Here is a 15,000-nt window from a genome sequence, read left to right as displayed (position 1 = left end):
AAAATATTTAAAAAAATAATCAGACTTACATACGATAAATATATAACTATTTCTTAGGACCTTTGTGAATAATAACTTTCTTATTGTCTCAATATTTCCAAGTAAGATTAAAAGATTCTTTCATGTCCCATAATAATCCAGTAATACTGAAAGACTGAACGAGGATCAAAGATTAATTATAACGATTGAAAGATTAAAAGAGGAGAAAAAAAAACTATACTAATTATAGTATACTTATAAATTAACATAAATAGTATAGTACTATATATTATAATAAATAAATAATAGTAAGTAATATATATACGTATATAATTAAAAAGAGAAGTTTCACTCGTTGAAAAAACTTACCCATTTCGATGAATTGTATTTAAATGGAATATCATTGTTATTTAATAAGACCTGAGAGATTGTATTTCTCACTCCCAAAATTTGAATCCTGTTGAGGATCATTTTTTCTTTGAACGTACCCTTTTCTATAAATGCAGAAGATAAAGTTTGTTTGTAGGCCACGAAGGCCAACCGAATGTATTCTTTTTTCTCAAGGGAATCTAAAAAATTTATGAAAAAGGATAAAAGTAAAAAAAGAAGAATTAAGGAAATAAAAAAAAGAAAAGACAAAAAATAAAGGAAATTAATTTCTTAATTTCTTTTTCTTTGTTTTTTTTTTTTTTTTTTTTTTTTTTTTTTTTTTTTTTGTTTAAAATTTTTACAACATACCTAAACTATCTCCATCGTCCCAATACAATTCTCCTTGAGCGAAATTATATTGATCCAAGGCTACTAATAATTCAAAACTATTCTTCCTACTCTCCGTAGTCGTGGCACCAGGTTTCTGTGCTGGCAATATTGAACCACCACGAATCAACAAAGGTATGGTATCCAATGGAGCATTAAATGTAATTTTCTGACCGATCGAGAAGAATGATTTTTTTGTATATAAATCGTACCATAATCCATGTGGTATATAAGCGGTCACGTATGTTTTACCCTATATCAAAACAAACAATATATATTGACATTTCTCAGACAATTTTGTACCTTTAATAATTGTACTACAAGTTGCATCCATGTAAGAGTATAATTCTGACGAATCAACAACGTATTAATAAATACTTATGACAAAATTGAAATTACGAATAAAAATATACTCAAGAAATATTTCTTTACCTCCTCTAAAACTGGATTTATCATCAGACATCCTCCCCACATAAATTGTGAATCAATTTCGTATGTTGCTTTGTCATTAATAAATCTAACAAAAAATTTAAATCAATTTAAAGATTTACTCTAATATAAATATAGTTTATATATATATATATATAAACGAGTATAAAAGTATGTATGTGCATACTCAAAAAATAATGGACGAGCAACAGTCTCTCCATATCTATGTGCTCGGAAAAATAGCGTGTACAAATATGGCAAGAGCCAGTAACGTATGGTAAATGCTCTTTTTGATGATTTCACAACTAGATCACCTAAAGCAACTGGATCTTGCTCCTAAAAAAATATATTAAAATATATATATATATATATATATATATGTACATAAAATAATATTAAAAATGATATAAAAAATAGATAACAATAATGACATAAATTAATGATTTAAATTTAATAATAATTAATATATAAAATATTATAGATATAATTAATTAATAAAAAAAAAAAAAAAATATATATATATACCTTTAATGACTGTTTTATGATAGAATACGTATGTACTCACTATTGTACTATCAGAGTTGTGATTCCTCGCAAAAGGATAAAATGCACCAAGTTGCATCCACCGATTGCACAATGCTGCAGTTGTATTTCCATTAAATCCACAAATATCAGCGCCTACCATCGGTATTTGAAAAAGATTGAAGTGAAGTATTTCAGGAATGCTCATTCGTAAATCATACCTAATGAATAAAATAGACAAAATTGCAAAATACAAAGCACAAATTTATTTATTTTTTTTTTTTTTTTCTAAATATTAGTCCTTTTTTTTACCATGTAGAAAAATCGTCACCGGACCAATGACCAGCATACATTCCATGTCCAACCCATGTAGAACGTGATATTATGAATGGCCTTTTCTTCCTGATATTAGTAAGAGCACTAAAAATATTTTCTCGATTATTTATAATAGATAGGATTTAATTAACATTATAAAAATTGAAAATACATACTAGTTTGTAACTATTGCATGACTGATGCCATAAGTATTATGAAGATTATAATGTGGTCCTAAATAATGTTTTGCATTCATGCATAATGTTTTTACAGATAAATTTTTCCCTATAAGCATTGGAGTATATTCTGGATAATCTAATTCGTTGTAAATGCAACCATTTTTATTGCCATTGTAAAAGTTGGACGGTTCATTCATATCCTTGTAAAAAGAAAAGAAGAAAAAAAAAAAAGAAAAAAAAAGAAGAAAAAAATTACATACATTTAAATAATAGATTATTCGGCGACACACACAATAAATTATTTTAAAATAATAATATTAAATAATACATACAATCCATGCACCATCGTACTGGAAATTATTATGCAAATCTTGCATCATATTCAAGTAATAATCTTTTGTTTTTGGATTGGTGAAATCAGGCCACACCGTTGATCCTTTATTCCAAACTTTTCCTTCAAATGGTTCATTGGATACCGCATCCTTTACGAATATTTCCTCCTTTACACCTTCATCATATGCACGATAAGATCCACTTTTTTCTGACACACCAATACCGGCATCGATCAATGGAATGTAATGCATTCCTAACTATAATGTATGAAATAATATATCACACTTTTATTATTATTATTATTATTATTATTATTATTATTATTATTATTATTATATATAAGATGGACTTATAGTTACAAATGAAATTATTATAAAGTTCATATACATTATGTAACTGCTCAACGAATCTTGGTAAATCTTTAAACGTTTTGTTATTATATGTGAAATCATTATTTTTATCCATGTAATCTAAATCGTTCCATTGTGTATCCTAAAAATAATAAATTCATATTAATTCACATTTTTATTTTTATAAATAAATTATAATATGTATATTATAATTTATAAGATTACGAATATATTACAAATGGTATTCCAGCTTGTATGGTTCTGTTCCATACTTCTTTAGTTTTTTCCAAGCTTCCATATCCAAATCTGGAAAAAAAGAAAAAGATACATATACAAAGAATATAATAAATACTCAAATCACGATATCTCATGTAGATATTAGAAACAAAGAAAATATACCGGCATAAGTGAAAACCTAATGACCAATACGGTGGTAGAAAAGGTTTACCAACAATTTGAGAATATTCTCTTGCCACATCTTGAGGAGTTGGTCCCAAGAAAAAGTACATGTCAAAAATACCACCGATACTTCTAAAAGTTATACTAGGAGTTGGTTGTAATATCGTTTCTGTAAAGATTAAATTGTACAAGGAATAAATATAAAATTTAATACGAAAGAAGAAAGAAAAAAAAAGAAAAAAAAAAAAGAAAATAAATGAAAAGGATTTATCTATATATACCCATTGGATTGCTATTTAAAAATAATACTCCATGACAATTTCCTGATTCTTCAATCATGAGATAAAATGGATGAGAACCATATAAATTCGCCTATATTAAAGAATAGTTTATTTTGATTTTCTCGTTTTAAATTAATCATAATTAAAATATCGAATATAAACAAACTTACATTTTCTATTGGTGGTTGATCCATGTTAAACATAGTATAGCGTTTCCAATCATTTTTTACTTTTAAATGCGTTCTATGTTCTCCAATACCATAAATGTTTTGTGAAGGTAATATGGCACTTATCTGTAAGAATTGATCAGCAAATATAAAGCCACCAATACCAATGGAGTCAAACCTGCAAATAGAAATACAGTATTATGGTAATGTTAAATGTTATTTAAATACTAAAAAAAGGATTTAAATTTACAATGTCGTATTGTCTGCAACTCTGTCAATTCTAAATCCAATTTTTTCATCATCTGTGATAAATCTGTATTGTGGTTTTGAAGGGAGATAATATGAAGATTGAAAATCAGATTTTATTGGCCATGGAGGCTCATATCTTTGATTTGCAGGATCATAAATCTACAATAATATTGATTGAAAATATATATTGATTGATTAAATTAAAAAAAAATATAATTACATTATTAAGACAGTATTCATTTATACCTTAACCCGTATTATTGAACTGTCAATTATTGTTGTCTCCATTTTTACAAGGGGTATATCTTTTTTATAAGCAGATTTTTCTTTTAAAGTAAGAAATCCAGAAAAACTGTTGTCTTGCTGACTATAGTTTTCATATTTATAAACACTCCAATTATAAGGATAATAACAATAAGGAACATTTAAAAATTCATTATCATATTTTACTGGATTCCAGCAACAACCTCGTTTTACGCAATTAGATACAGTACCTCCAAATTCCGGAAGACAATCGAATCGTAATGATATAGGAACTTTTTTACACTAAAATGCCAATGTATAAATTTTATAATTAAAATCAATAATCATTTATACATGTTTATTTAAATAAAAATTGGATTAGTTACTTGCAACTGATCCTCCGGTTCATTATTAATTGTTAATGTTTCATTGTCTTGCATAATAATAGAAACATAGACGTATTCTCTCTCTTCGATAATATCATCTGGATCTTTAATCATTTTATATCTCCAATTTTCAAAATCATTAACAATATCATTCATATAAATCCTTGATTCCTCGGTACTAAATATAGAATAAGGCGAATGCAGTACAGCAATTATTATAACAATAGTTAAAAAAATTGCAAGAAGCGTTATAGCGACATAAGACATAGCAAATTTTATGTGGGAATTTTTTCTTGGATCTACAATTCCCTTTACAATTTTCAATTCTTTATCATTTGCCTTTAATATTTCCACTTTAACTAGTTTAGAAGATTCATTAGATTTATCATCTTGTTTAACTAGTTCAGATGTACTCTTCTTAAATTCATTGTTACCCTTTATAATCATTTTGGAGCAACAATTTATACACCTGCAAGATAAGAAACACAATAAGAAACACAAAATTGATATCATTTAATTATTTGATTAATATAATAACATGATTATAATAATAATAGTAATAATAGTAATAATAGTAATAATAGTAATAATAATAATAATATCTATAAATATAAAAAAAAAAGGATTATTCAAGATATAATTTTAAATCTAAAAATGAAATTCATAAATAAATAAATTATTATCATGCATGAAAAAGGAAAAAGAAATTCTCCTTATTGTTTTTTTTACAAATTCTGGATGAAGAAGTACTATCAAACAAAGTTACACATTTATTTCTAATTCGACAAGAATATTTATCATATATATATATATATATAACCTCAAAATTATGTTCAAATTAATATCTATATAATTATAATTAAATGTTTCGTACAACGAATTAAATTCAATAATCTCACTTTTGGTATTTTCAAAACATAAAAAAAAAGAAGAAGAAAAAGAGGAAAACAAAAGAAGCAAAACATAATGACGTTTGTTATTAAAATAGATTGTATCAAATATCTTTCAAATATCTTACCGACTTTCTCGATTGGAATAAGTCTTTTGTAATTTTTCACTTTAGCTTCAGAAAGAAATTGTCTCGATTCTTCTTTATTGAGTCGTTAGCACTGGAATGCGTCGTTCACTCTGCCAAATGAAAGATTGCAACTTATCTTATAGCGTGTATATTTAGTATCATTATGTCTCATCCTTTCGTATGTATATACATATACATATGTATATATATATATATTCAAGGAAAAATCCAATATACATAATTTGCATAGCATAAAAATAGTTTACTATAAATTGAAACAATTTCAAAATATTACGTAGAAAAGTAATATTTAATTTAAATCTGGTAGACCGCAAGTATCCTCGATTGTTATTTGTCGCTTGTTTGATAACACTGATAAAAGTTTTGACATTTTCTATATATGTTTAACCTTTAATGTTTCTTTTTTTTTTTTTTCTTGAAATTACGTTGTCATTGAATCGTAATCTTGATTATTTTCGCACGTTTCGTGTTATTCATTTGTCGTTAGTAATAAATCATTTTTGTCACAATATTTTTCAGGATTCTGTTGTAAAAAGTTAATTTGATCATATTATATTATTAAAAATTCTAATTGTAATAACATAGTAATCATTGAAAAACATATTAGAATGTGTTTTCTTGAGAGAGAGAGAGAGAGAGAAAGAAAACAAAGATTTTGTTAATCATTATCTCATAGTTGGCTTATGTAACATAAAGTTCTTCGTAGAAAAGCCAACTAAGAGTTTAATTCGTGCACAGATACGTTGCTTTTGCTACAGCTAAATCAGAGATATGCGTTTAAATTATAATAATAAATCTGATATAGAGTCAAACGTATTACATGTATATTTTTTTTGAGTGTAATGTTAAAAAAAAACAAATTAATTAAATTAATAATATTAAATTATCAGTGATAACTCATAGTTTGTATATCTTAAGCAATAACGCAAATTACGATTTATCTCGTTAGTTGGCAGTCAATGTGTTAAATCGATTATAATAATAAAATTTTAATACGTAAACAAAACAGAATATATGTATATGTATGTATAAACTCGCAGAATTGCATTAGTTAAAAGACAAATAATCTCTTTTGCCTTTTATGATAAATACAAAGTTTCATTATCAAGAGAACACACATATAAATATTATCTATAAGCTAAATATGAAGTTACATTACAAGATGTATATGTGTTCAGTAATATGAGAATACAGCAATATCACATATATGCAGATAACTGTTTCATTAGTTTCATTGATTATTGTGTAAGAATCCAAGTCTCATAATTCTTAAAATAGAATTATACGAATGAATATATCAATGTTATTGGAGAAATAAAATATTTAATTTTTATGAACATATACTTTAAATACAATATAAATTTGTTATTTTATATCAGCATAAAAATCTCTTAGGTTTTTTCGATTGCATTATTTTCCTTTTCATTTTCGCATTTACGTACGATCTCTGAAAAAGAAAGAAAAAAAAAAAAAAAAAAAAAAAAAAAAAAAAAATAATAAATAAATTATACTAATGTTACAATATGTGAATGAGGTTAATTAATCGTTGTGAAATAACTTTACTTTTAACGATTTCCCGTAAAACTAGGATTGTCGGTGATTCTGGAATGTCGGTTAAAAAGTTCTTTCCCTCGTCGCAACATCTTGCAATCAATGGATCCAATGGTAATGATCCTAAGAAATCAATATTTAAATCAGCGGCCATAGCACGACCACCACCTGTCAGTGCCGGAAAAATTTCTGCTGAATTCTAAAAAAATGATAATTTTTTATTAAACCGATATTCCTTTTGAAAGACTATTTGGATTTATTGAAATAAAATTAAAAAACTTACCTTACATTTAGGACATACGAACAAACTCATATTTTCAACTACACCTAATATCGGAATGTTTACTTTGTTACAAAAATCTATTTCTTTTCTCACATCCAACAAAGCAACCTGTTGAGGTGTAGTGATAACTATGGCACCAGTTATACCGGCACCTTTTAAATATGTTGTTACCGACAAATGTTCATCCGAGGTACCAGGTGGTGTATCCAGTATAAGATAATCCAAATTACCCCAATCAACTTCTGACAAAAATTGTCGTATCATACCATTCTTTTTAGGCCCTCTCCATATTACAGCACTGCTTGGACTATCAAGTAAAAATCCAATTGACATCAACGATAAATTATCCTCGATATACTGAAAATATTCATTAACATTAGTCATCTAGAATATTTATTAATTAACATTCATGTATAAAATTTATTCATTAGATTACCACAGGAGACCAGCCAGAACCACTTTGATGTATTTGTTCTCCAATTGCTCCTAAGATCCTTGGTTGTGATGGACCACAAATATCAATATCCAATACAGCAATCTAAAACCCATATTATAGAAAAAAAGAGTATTTGAAAATTAATTTATGTAGACATTTAAATATCATTATGCATGTAACTAGAAAGCATGGCTAATGTATGTAAACTATTGTTATATATAAGAACTGTGATAATCAATAAGAGGCTGGTACAAGTTGATACGACATAGATACCTATACATCTATAGATATAGTTAAGTTTTTGGTATTCTTCTTAAAAGGAGGAAGGCACAATAGTGTTCAATATGACAGTATGTACATAGAGAATCACATGGATGTACTTGGGATAGGAAAAAGGGTATGTATAATATAACAAAATTATTATATTTAATTTGAAATATGAATAATTCTTACATTCTTATCAGGATTATTATCTGCCAGGACTCTAGATATCAATGAAGTCATTGTACTTTTACCAACTCCACCTTTGCCAGATAAAATCAGGATTTTGTGTTTGACATTAGACAATTTTTCTTTAATCAATTTTATATCAGGATCTGGTTGTTTCGTTGCACCTGACGCACATAATACTTGATTTGGACATCCCGCACAAGCGGATGCTTTACCGGCATGATCACTTTGTGTACCAGGACAATCTGCAAATATTCTGATAATTTTCTGTCTCATAAGCGAAAATTCTTTTTAAGGAATTTCGATATGAAAATAATTAAAAAAGAAAAGAAAAGAAAAAAGAAAATTGCACAATAGCAATAAACCTTTTTATATTTGTAATAGTTTTTATATGAATCATTTTTGCGTCATTGATTGAAATTATTAAAAAGAAAGGAAAAGAAAAAGAAAAGAAAAAACGAATTTCAGACAAAATTCTAACCTTTAATTTATTTTTATGATCAATGACAATATATTACTAATCGAGCTTGTATTATAATACGATACGTACATAATAGATATGACAATTAAAATTGCAATAATTAATGTAAAATATAAAATTATAATAACTGATAAATCTATCTTACGTTCTGGTGCTGTACTTGGTACGTCTGCCATGTTGAGAAATGTCATAAATACTGAACTATTATACGCGCGCTAATCAAAATGAGAGGTTATAATATAAATTTATAAAAATTGTTTACTTTTTCTTTTTTCTTTTTTTAATATATCACATAAGTCAATAGATTTCAAAGGACATTCCTTAATATTTTATTCTTATATCAAAGAGTGTAAAATTGTGTAAAAAATGTGTTTGTTAAATGATTATTTATTTATATAAATTTCTTTGACAAATATATGATGGATAGCTTTCCTTGAGATTTAAAATATTATTTATTAAAAATAATGAATTCTTTTTTTTCTTTATATAGCAATTACAGCCATGGAGTATTGTTGGTACATCGATGCCATACATGGAATCAAAAATTCCTATCCATGTAAGCGATTACAGTCGTACACATCATTTATTACCTTGGAGACCTAATACAGGATTTGAAAATATTGAAGTTATACCATTGTACGTTTATTATTTATTTTTATCTATATACTATCAAAATTTCTTTATTGATATAAATCATAATAAGTGTTGCTCTTTTAGGACTAGAAAATGTATATCAAATTATCCATTGGATGCAACCAGTGGTACTATGCATAAGCCATTAAAGTTTCCTGATTTAGTAACAGGATGTCATAGAGATTCTGTGCATACATCTAAAGCAGCTCTTTATACAAGATATACACCAAATGAATGGTTCCAAAAACAAATTAAATATTATAATGAAGCAGATTCTAATAGACATTTATCAGAAAGATTGAGAAAGGATGCTTTAAGAATAGTTAGGTATGTGTTAAAAATTGTTCTTAATTATATTTATAATAATCTTAATTATTGATGTATTCATAGGAATGCAGAAGAGAAAATACAATATGGGCAATTAGATACTGGAAGAAGATTGGGTGAAAGAATAAATGATGTATCCTTTTGGCGAAATGAAATTGTTTCAGAATTGGAAAGATTACTACAAGAAATAGAAAGACTTCAGGATTGTCGTTCTGTTTTAGATAAAGCAATAAGAGATATTGATGGACCATTACATATTGCAGAAGAATGTCTTTATCATAGAGAAGCAAGAAAAGGTATATAAGATGATTATGTAATATATAATAAATGTATATGAGATAAAATTTATGTGACACAGGGACAGAACTTGTTCATGATGAATCAGAAAAATGTTTGCTGAAAGAAATAGAAAACTTAAAAAATTGTCAAAGAAATTTAGATGTATGCCTAGATAAATGTAAAGATCAGGTATGTAATTAATTTTTAATACAATTTGTAAAATAGTATATATATGTATATATATTTCATTCTTGTATTCTTGCAGTTGCGAAATTGTAGAGCCTCACAAAATCAATTAGAATTAGATTTGAAAAACAAAGAGAGTGCATTAGGTATAGATATGATGTGTCATCAATTGAATAATTATAGCCATGGACTACAATATTACACTGGAATTGAAAAATATGATCCTTGGTAAATAAATCTAATTTTGAAATAATTAATAAATAAAAAGTAACTTCATATTAATCTTATTAAATTTTTTTACATTAGTCTCTCAGAACAAGAATGTTGGGCAGAGGCAGCAAATCGCATAATACAAAAATCACAACACGAAAGAAATATGTCTAATCAGTTGCGAACAAGTGCAGAAGCTCTTATAAATAAAGTGGCTCAAGAAATGTGGGATTCATGGAGTACTACAAATAGTGCTTTGACACATAGATCTTCTGAATTACTCGAAGCTAAAAATAAACTGCAACAACATTTACAAAAAGTATGATTTTATATGATCTGTTTAATAATTTTTTGATATTAACATATTAATATATTATAGGTACAACAGGAAATATTTGATGTTGAAAAAAATATGGAATTAATGCGTAAAGCTATTGCTGATAAAAGTCATGCCATTAAAGTTGCACATACGAGATTAGAGGCCAGAATGCATCGTCCAGATTTGGAATTATGTCGCGATAATGTTCACTCAAGGTATTCTCTCTATTTGTTTTCTATTTTCTTTTTTCTTTTCCTAATACAAATTTTATATTCACTTGACTATAATATCTTGCATTCATTTCTATAGCCTTCAAAAAGAAATTGATGAAATAGATCATCAAGTAAAACGTATGCATAAAGCTTTGAAAGAACTTGAGGATCAACATCAAAGATTGTTGAGAACAAGGACTGCATTGGAACATGATCTAGCTCTTAAAATAGATGCAATATATATTGATAGAGAAAAGGTTTGCGGCCTAAGACGTGCATATCCAGTTAATGCATTATTTAGATTTTAATTAGTAGTAATATATACATATTTAAAGCTTTAAGCACACACACATAATTATTTGTATATATATATATATATATATATATATGTATATATATATATTAGATTATATATTAGACTTTATTGAAATAAACGTACACCTAGAGAAATCTAGATTAAAATTGAAATTTAAATGATTCAATTAAAAAATCCACTATATTTCTTTTGTACATTATGAAAGGACAAACTTGTGTTTCATTACGAAGCTACGTATTTTTTAATATAACTCGGCAAAGGAAGATTGAGGTCTTCTTTTGATTCAAAAAATGTATACGACAGTGTTATATCATCGATAAACTCCATTTTAGGATCTTCATTGAACTCTGGATCTATATAAAAGAATACTGGCATATCGACCTAAAATGAACATAATTCTCATTAATTTTTCTACATTAAGTACATTGTTAGCTTTAGATTTAAGTTTTAAAAAGTTACCTGTTCGTGAGGATTCAATAATTGCTCTTCAAAGCAAAAGCATTGAATTTTATTGAAATACTGTCCTACCTCAAATGGAAGTACATTATACGTAGATATGCCTATAACAGGTTTATCTGTTGGATTTTTAGCGGTATAAAATGCCAATGCGGTCTCTCCAGGGACTACAGTTATTTCACGTTGTAAAGGTTTAAAATTCCATGCCATTGATGCACCTGTATCAGCACTGAACTTTATTTTTATTTTTCTTTCTTTAATAGGTTTCATTGATTCTATTTTGCTATTATCATGACCAACCACAGTTCCTCCAAAACTATATGCCTAATTCAAAAATATATAATAATTCAAATAGAATTCATTTAAATATATTACATAAAAGAATATATACACAATAAAAAGAATATGATATTTTAAGATTATATAAAATATAATTATGATAGTATATAAAATATACCTGACAAAATATTCTGTATAATGGTACTGCTGCATAACTAAGCCCAGCTACAAGTATACCCAAACCAGTCACATAAAGTGCCGTTGATCGTAATCTTCGTTTCTGTTCAGGACTATGGTATTCTTTCATTAAATTTTTTGATACATTAGTAGATATATTTCTGATAGCATATCTACTTATTAAACGTTGACAATGTATTAACAACATTATGTCTATCTTAACCTTAAAATCACAAAGAAAAATATTTGTTGTCAACTATCAAAACGCATTTTAATCGATAATACAAATAAAATTAAACTGATATCAATTCTTTATAATATCGATAAAAGAAATTCTAATAAATATTATCGAATAAATTTCTTCTAATATTAATCCACATGTCGAACGTCTGTACTAGGCTATAAGCCTTTAACTCTGTTATCTGATTGGTCAAATTGAACTGGCTTGTTATACACTTTGAAAAAAGGTGGGAAATACGAAAAGTATTTTTTTTACTTTGCGTGTGTGTATTCTTTTTCATTTTTACTTTATAAAGTAAAAGATTAATACAAAATAAGAACATTTCCTTGCAAAAGGAATTGAAAAAAGAAAAAAAAAAGGACCAGATACAGTAGATTAAACTCTTGTTCTATAATATCGTGAATGTATTCTAAAACTCATGATTGAATTTTTAAAGATTATTGAGTGACTTTGTCATTAAAAAAAAAAAAGAAATGGAAGTATTGTCGCAACTACAATAATCGTACAAGAGTTTAATAGAGTTTTTTTCTTATGCGTTTGCAAAAATAGAATTAACGATTGAAGATGGCCGACGACGACAATGGCCGAAGATAGCCGACAGCGGTGACGATGGCGGCAGCCAAAAATGGCCGATCTATAAAACAGGGATCTATTGATACCAACTGTATTAACATTGGAGTGGAATGAGAAGAGAGAAGACTTGTTTTTCATAAAAGTAAATTTATTTATTTATTCAATTTTTTTTTTAATTTTCTTTTCTTTTTCCTCTTTTATTAATATACATGGCCTAAATGAAAATATAATGCGCTTTCCTTTATCCGAAAAGGAATATAACAAATACGTAGTTTGCTTTTTATAATAACGATTCCTATTACATCGCAATAGAATAAATGTTTATTCTTACAAGATTTAATTTATGCTTTTACGAGTTGTCCGCTTAATGAGAAAAACAAATGGACACGCGTAGTTGTAACATCTAAATTGGCCATATTCATTATCATCATTAGCATTACGATCATCATGATAATCGTCGTCATCATCGTCATCATCGTTGCCGTCGTTGTAGGCGTTGTCATCATCCGGATGTTATTGAATTACGTACAATATATGTCTTTTTTTCCCTTTTTTTTTTCTTTTTTTTCAAACAAAAAGGAAATTCGATATTTCCTGACTATCTATTTCTCTGTCTATTTTGTTTATCTATTTTATTTATTATTATTTTGCTTCATTTCTTTTTTCCTTTCAGAAAAACAGAAAAATCGTAGATCGGAAAATGGAAAAAAAACAAAGAAGAAAAAGAAATACACTCTATTTTCTTATTTATATTATTCTTTCATTTGTTCTATAGAAAAATTATAGTATGTACTCGAAACCTTATGAACTTGAATTCCGTTCGCACGGTGTACTTATTTTTTTCTTTTTGCATATTTTTTCAAATTCTCTAGAGAGAGAGAGAGAGAGAGAGAGAAAGAGGAAGGGGTGAGCGGGTAAATGCTTGGTACTAGTGGTGGTGTGTAATATCAGTCTCCGATGAAATTATTTGTAGTTTGTTTAGAACGATGGAAGAAACATTTCGAATTGGTCCTATATCATAAAAATGATTTATGTCAGTATATTTGTCGACTATTTTTGACCAATATAATACAGATATTTCATATACCCACGTTTATTTAAAAAATACAATAGACCGTGCAAACGGCGCATCTTCTTTGGCACGAGTGAGAGGTACTCTTGTAACAATTTATATTTATTATTTATTAGCAATTGCCTATACACTATTTCTCTTTGTGTTTACCTGATGATTATTTATTTATTTATTTATTAATTTTTTTTTCTTTCTTTCTTTCTTTCTTTCTTTTTATCAGATGGAAGCACCGAACAGCTCCCACGTAGCACATAGATATAATTTACTTTTTATTATTTCTTTTATTTCGTTTTGTCTCTTCTATTATATGTATTTATAATCGAGCACCGGCTTAGAAAAGTTTAGACGGATTCAATTATGGCCACTTGTTTGAAGTATATATATATAGTACTATATAATATAGATACCAGGCACTTTGCCAAGTATTATACCTATATACGTCGAGTTTATCTCCTCTTTCCTACATATTTTTAAACAATTAATATATATATATATATATTTTATGGTTTTTTTTGCAGATATCACTTGTTTTTATATATATATATATACACACCTATGTATATATAATTGTAGATATATATTATATAAGTAACTATAGTATTTATATGATACGTCCGATCTTTAAACGATTCGATTATTATTATTTAATGTCTTTTTTTTTATCATGCCATTGAAGGTACAATGAAAAAAGAATTTATCATTTTGTTTATTGTTAAAAAAGTTGGACGAGTTTAAATTTCTATTAGGGTTAAATAATATAAAAATAATATTCCAGGCACGTATCATTGTTTATTCATATTTATTTATTTTTCTTTCTTTCTCCTTCTGCAATCGAACATTATTTTTTTTTTCTTTTTACTATTTTTGCTTCCTAAGAATTTCTTTTTCTATT

The 15,000-nt window shown here is 26.8% G+C and overlaps 4 protein-coding genes and 1 long non-coding RNA gene across 10 annotated transcripts in view; 1 reads left to right on the top strand and 4 right to left on the bottom strand.

The window, feature by feature from the left end:
- Positions 1–5,761, bottom strand: part of LOC118444173 (lysosomal alpha-glucosidase) — a 7,465-nt gene extending 1,704 nt beyond the window's left edge. The window contains exons 1-18 of one of the 3 annotated variants that reach the window (XR_014982883.1): positions 5,607–5,761; positions 4,589–5,057; positions 4,206–4,505; positions 3,961–4,118; positions 3,714–3,888; positions 3,544–3,634; positions 3,263–3,431; positions 3,100–3,169; positions 2,901–3,005; positions 2,513–2,770; positions 2,178–2,380; positions 1,999–2,106; positions 1,730–1,907; positions 1,352–1,500; positions 1,168–1,252; positions 718–988; positions 349–548; positions 30–154 (exon numbers count right to left, since the gene is read on the bottom strand). Coding sequence is in view for 2 of the 3 variants with exons in the window: in XM_035872186.2 (XP_035728079.2) it covers positions 89–154; positions 349–548; positions 718–988; positions 1,168–1,252; positions 1,352–1,500; positions 1,730–1,907; positions 1,999–2,106; positions 2,178–2,380; positions 2,513–2,770; positions 2,901–3,005; positions 3,100–3,169; positions 3,263–3,431; positions 3,544–3,634; positions 3,714–3,888; positions 3,961–4,118; positions 4,206–4,505; positions 4,589–5,035 (3,033 nt within the window). In the remaining variant the exon portion in view is untranslated. Of the gene's footprint in view, positions 155–348; positions 549–717; positions 989–1,167; positions 1,253–1,351; positions 1,501–1,729; positions 1,908–1,998; positions 2,107–2,177; positions 2,381–2,512; positions 2,771–2,900; positions 3,006–3,099; positions 3,170–3,262; positions 3,432–3,543; positions 3,635–3,713; positions 3,889–3,960; positions 4,119–4,205; positions 4,506–4,588; positions 5,058–5,606 lie in introns of all 3 variants that reach the window. The other 2 variants (XM_035872186.2, XM_035872187.2) reach the window with 2 other exon arrangements.
- A 50-nt stretch (positions 5,762–5,811) lies between these two features.
- Nubp1 (NUBP iron-sulfur cluster assembly factor 1) lies at positions 5,812–9,106 on the bottom strand. Its single transcript, XM_035872222.2, has 6 exons — positions 8,974–9,106; positions 8,351–8,592; positions 7,898–7,999; positions 7,462–7,818; positions 7,191–7,377; positions 5,812–7,074 (listed from the first exon to the last, which is right to left on the bottom strand). The coding sequence occupies exons 1-6, from the start codon at positions 9,017–9,019 to the stop codon at positions 7,019–7,021; spliced, it is 990 nt and encodes a 329-aa protein (XP_035728115.1). The 5' UTR covers positions 9,020–9,106; the 3' UTR covers positions 5,812–7,018.
- On the top strand, positions 5,902–11,431 carry LOC118444178 (tektin-3). 4 transcript variants are annotated; one of them, XM_085660990.1, is made up of 10 exons: positions 5,902–5,941; positions 8,185–8,294; positions 9,319–9,464; positions 9,546–9,788; positions 9,852–10,084; positions 10,147–10,256; positions 10,333–10,481; positions 10,560–10,782; positions 10,843–10,997; positions 11,092–11,431. In XM_085660990.1, the coding sequence occupies exons 2-10, from the start codon at positions 8,250–8,252 to the stop codon at positions 11,300–11,302; spliced, it is 1,515 nt and encodes a 504-aa protein (XP_085517116.1). In that variant the 5' UTR covers positions 5,902–5,941; positions 8,185–8,249; the 3' UTR covers positions 11,303–11,431. The 4 variants fall into 4 exon arrangements, with proteins under 4 accessions (XP_085517116.1, XP_085517115.1, XP_035728105.1 ...); XM_085660989.1 differs by lacking the exon at positions 5,902–5,941 and adding an exon at positions 7,767–8,026 and having other exon boundaries at positions 8,121–8,294; XM_035872212.2 differs by lacking the exon at positions 5,902–5,941 and having other exon boundaries at positions 7,767–8,294.
- A 31-nt stretch (positions 11,432–11,462) lies between these two features.
- Cox11 (Cytochrome c oxidase copper chaperone COX11) lies at positions 11,463–12,633 on the bottom strand. Its single transcript, XM_035872223.2, has 3 exons — positions 12,224–12,633; positions 11,770–12,090; positions 11,463–11,691 (listed from the first exon to the last, which is right to left on the bottom strand). The coding sequence occupies exons 1-3, from the start codon at positions 12,428–12,430 to the stop codon at positions 11,533–11,535; spliced, it is 687 nt and encodes a 228-aa protein (XP_035728116.1). The 5' UTR covers positions 12,431–12,633; the 3' UTR covers positions 11,463–11,532.
- Positions 12,634–13,117: 484 nt separating this feature from the next.
- The window catches only part of LOC146872576 (uncharacterized), a 2,922-nt gene continuing 1,039 nt past the window's right edge, over positions 13,118–15,000 (bottom strand). Inside the window, exon 3 of the long non-coding RNA XR_014982864.1 lies at positions 13,118–14,193. This is a non-coding gene — a long non-coding RNA (uncharacterized LOC146872576). The remainder of the gene's footprint in view (positions 14,194–15,000) is intronic.

The sequence above is a fragment of the Vespa mandarinia genome, chromosome 13 (genome assembly GCF_050613455.1).
Source record: "Vespa mandarinia isolate Hongniang chromosome 13, ASM5061345v1, whole genome shotgun sequence".
In the NCBI taxonomy this organism is placed as follows: Eukaryota; Metazoa; Arthropoda; class Insecta; order Hymenoptera; family Vespidae; genus Vespa; species Vespa mandarinia.
Note: the sequence above shows the minus strand (reverse complement) of the source record. Positions and strands in the feature narration are given on the sequence as shown.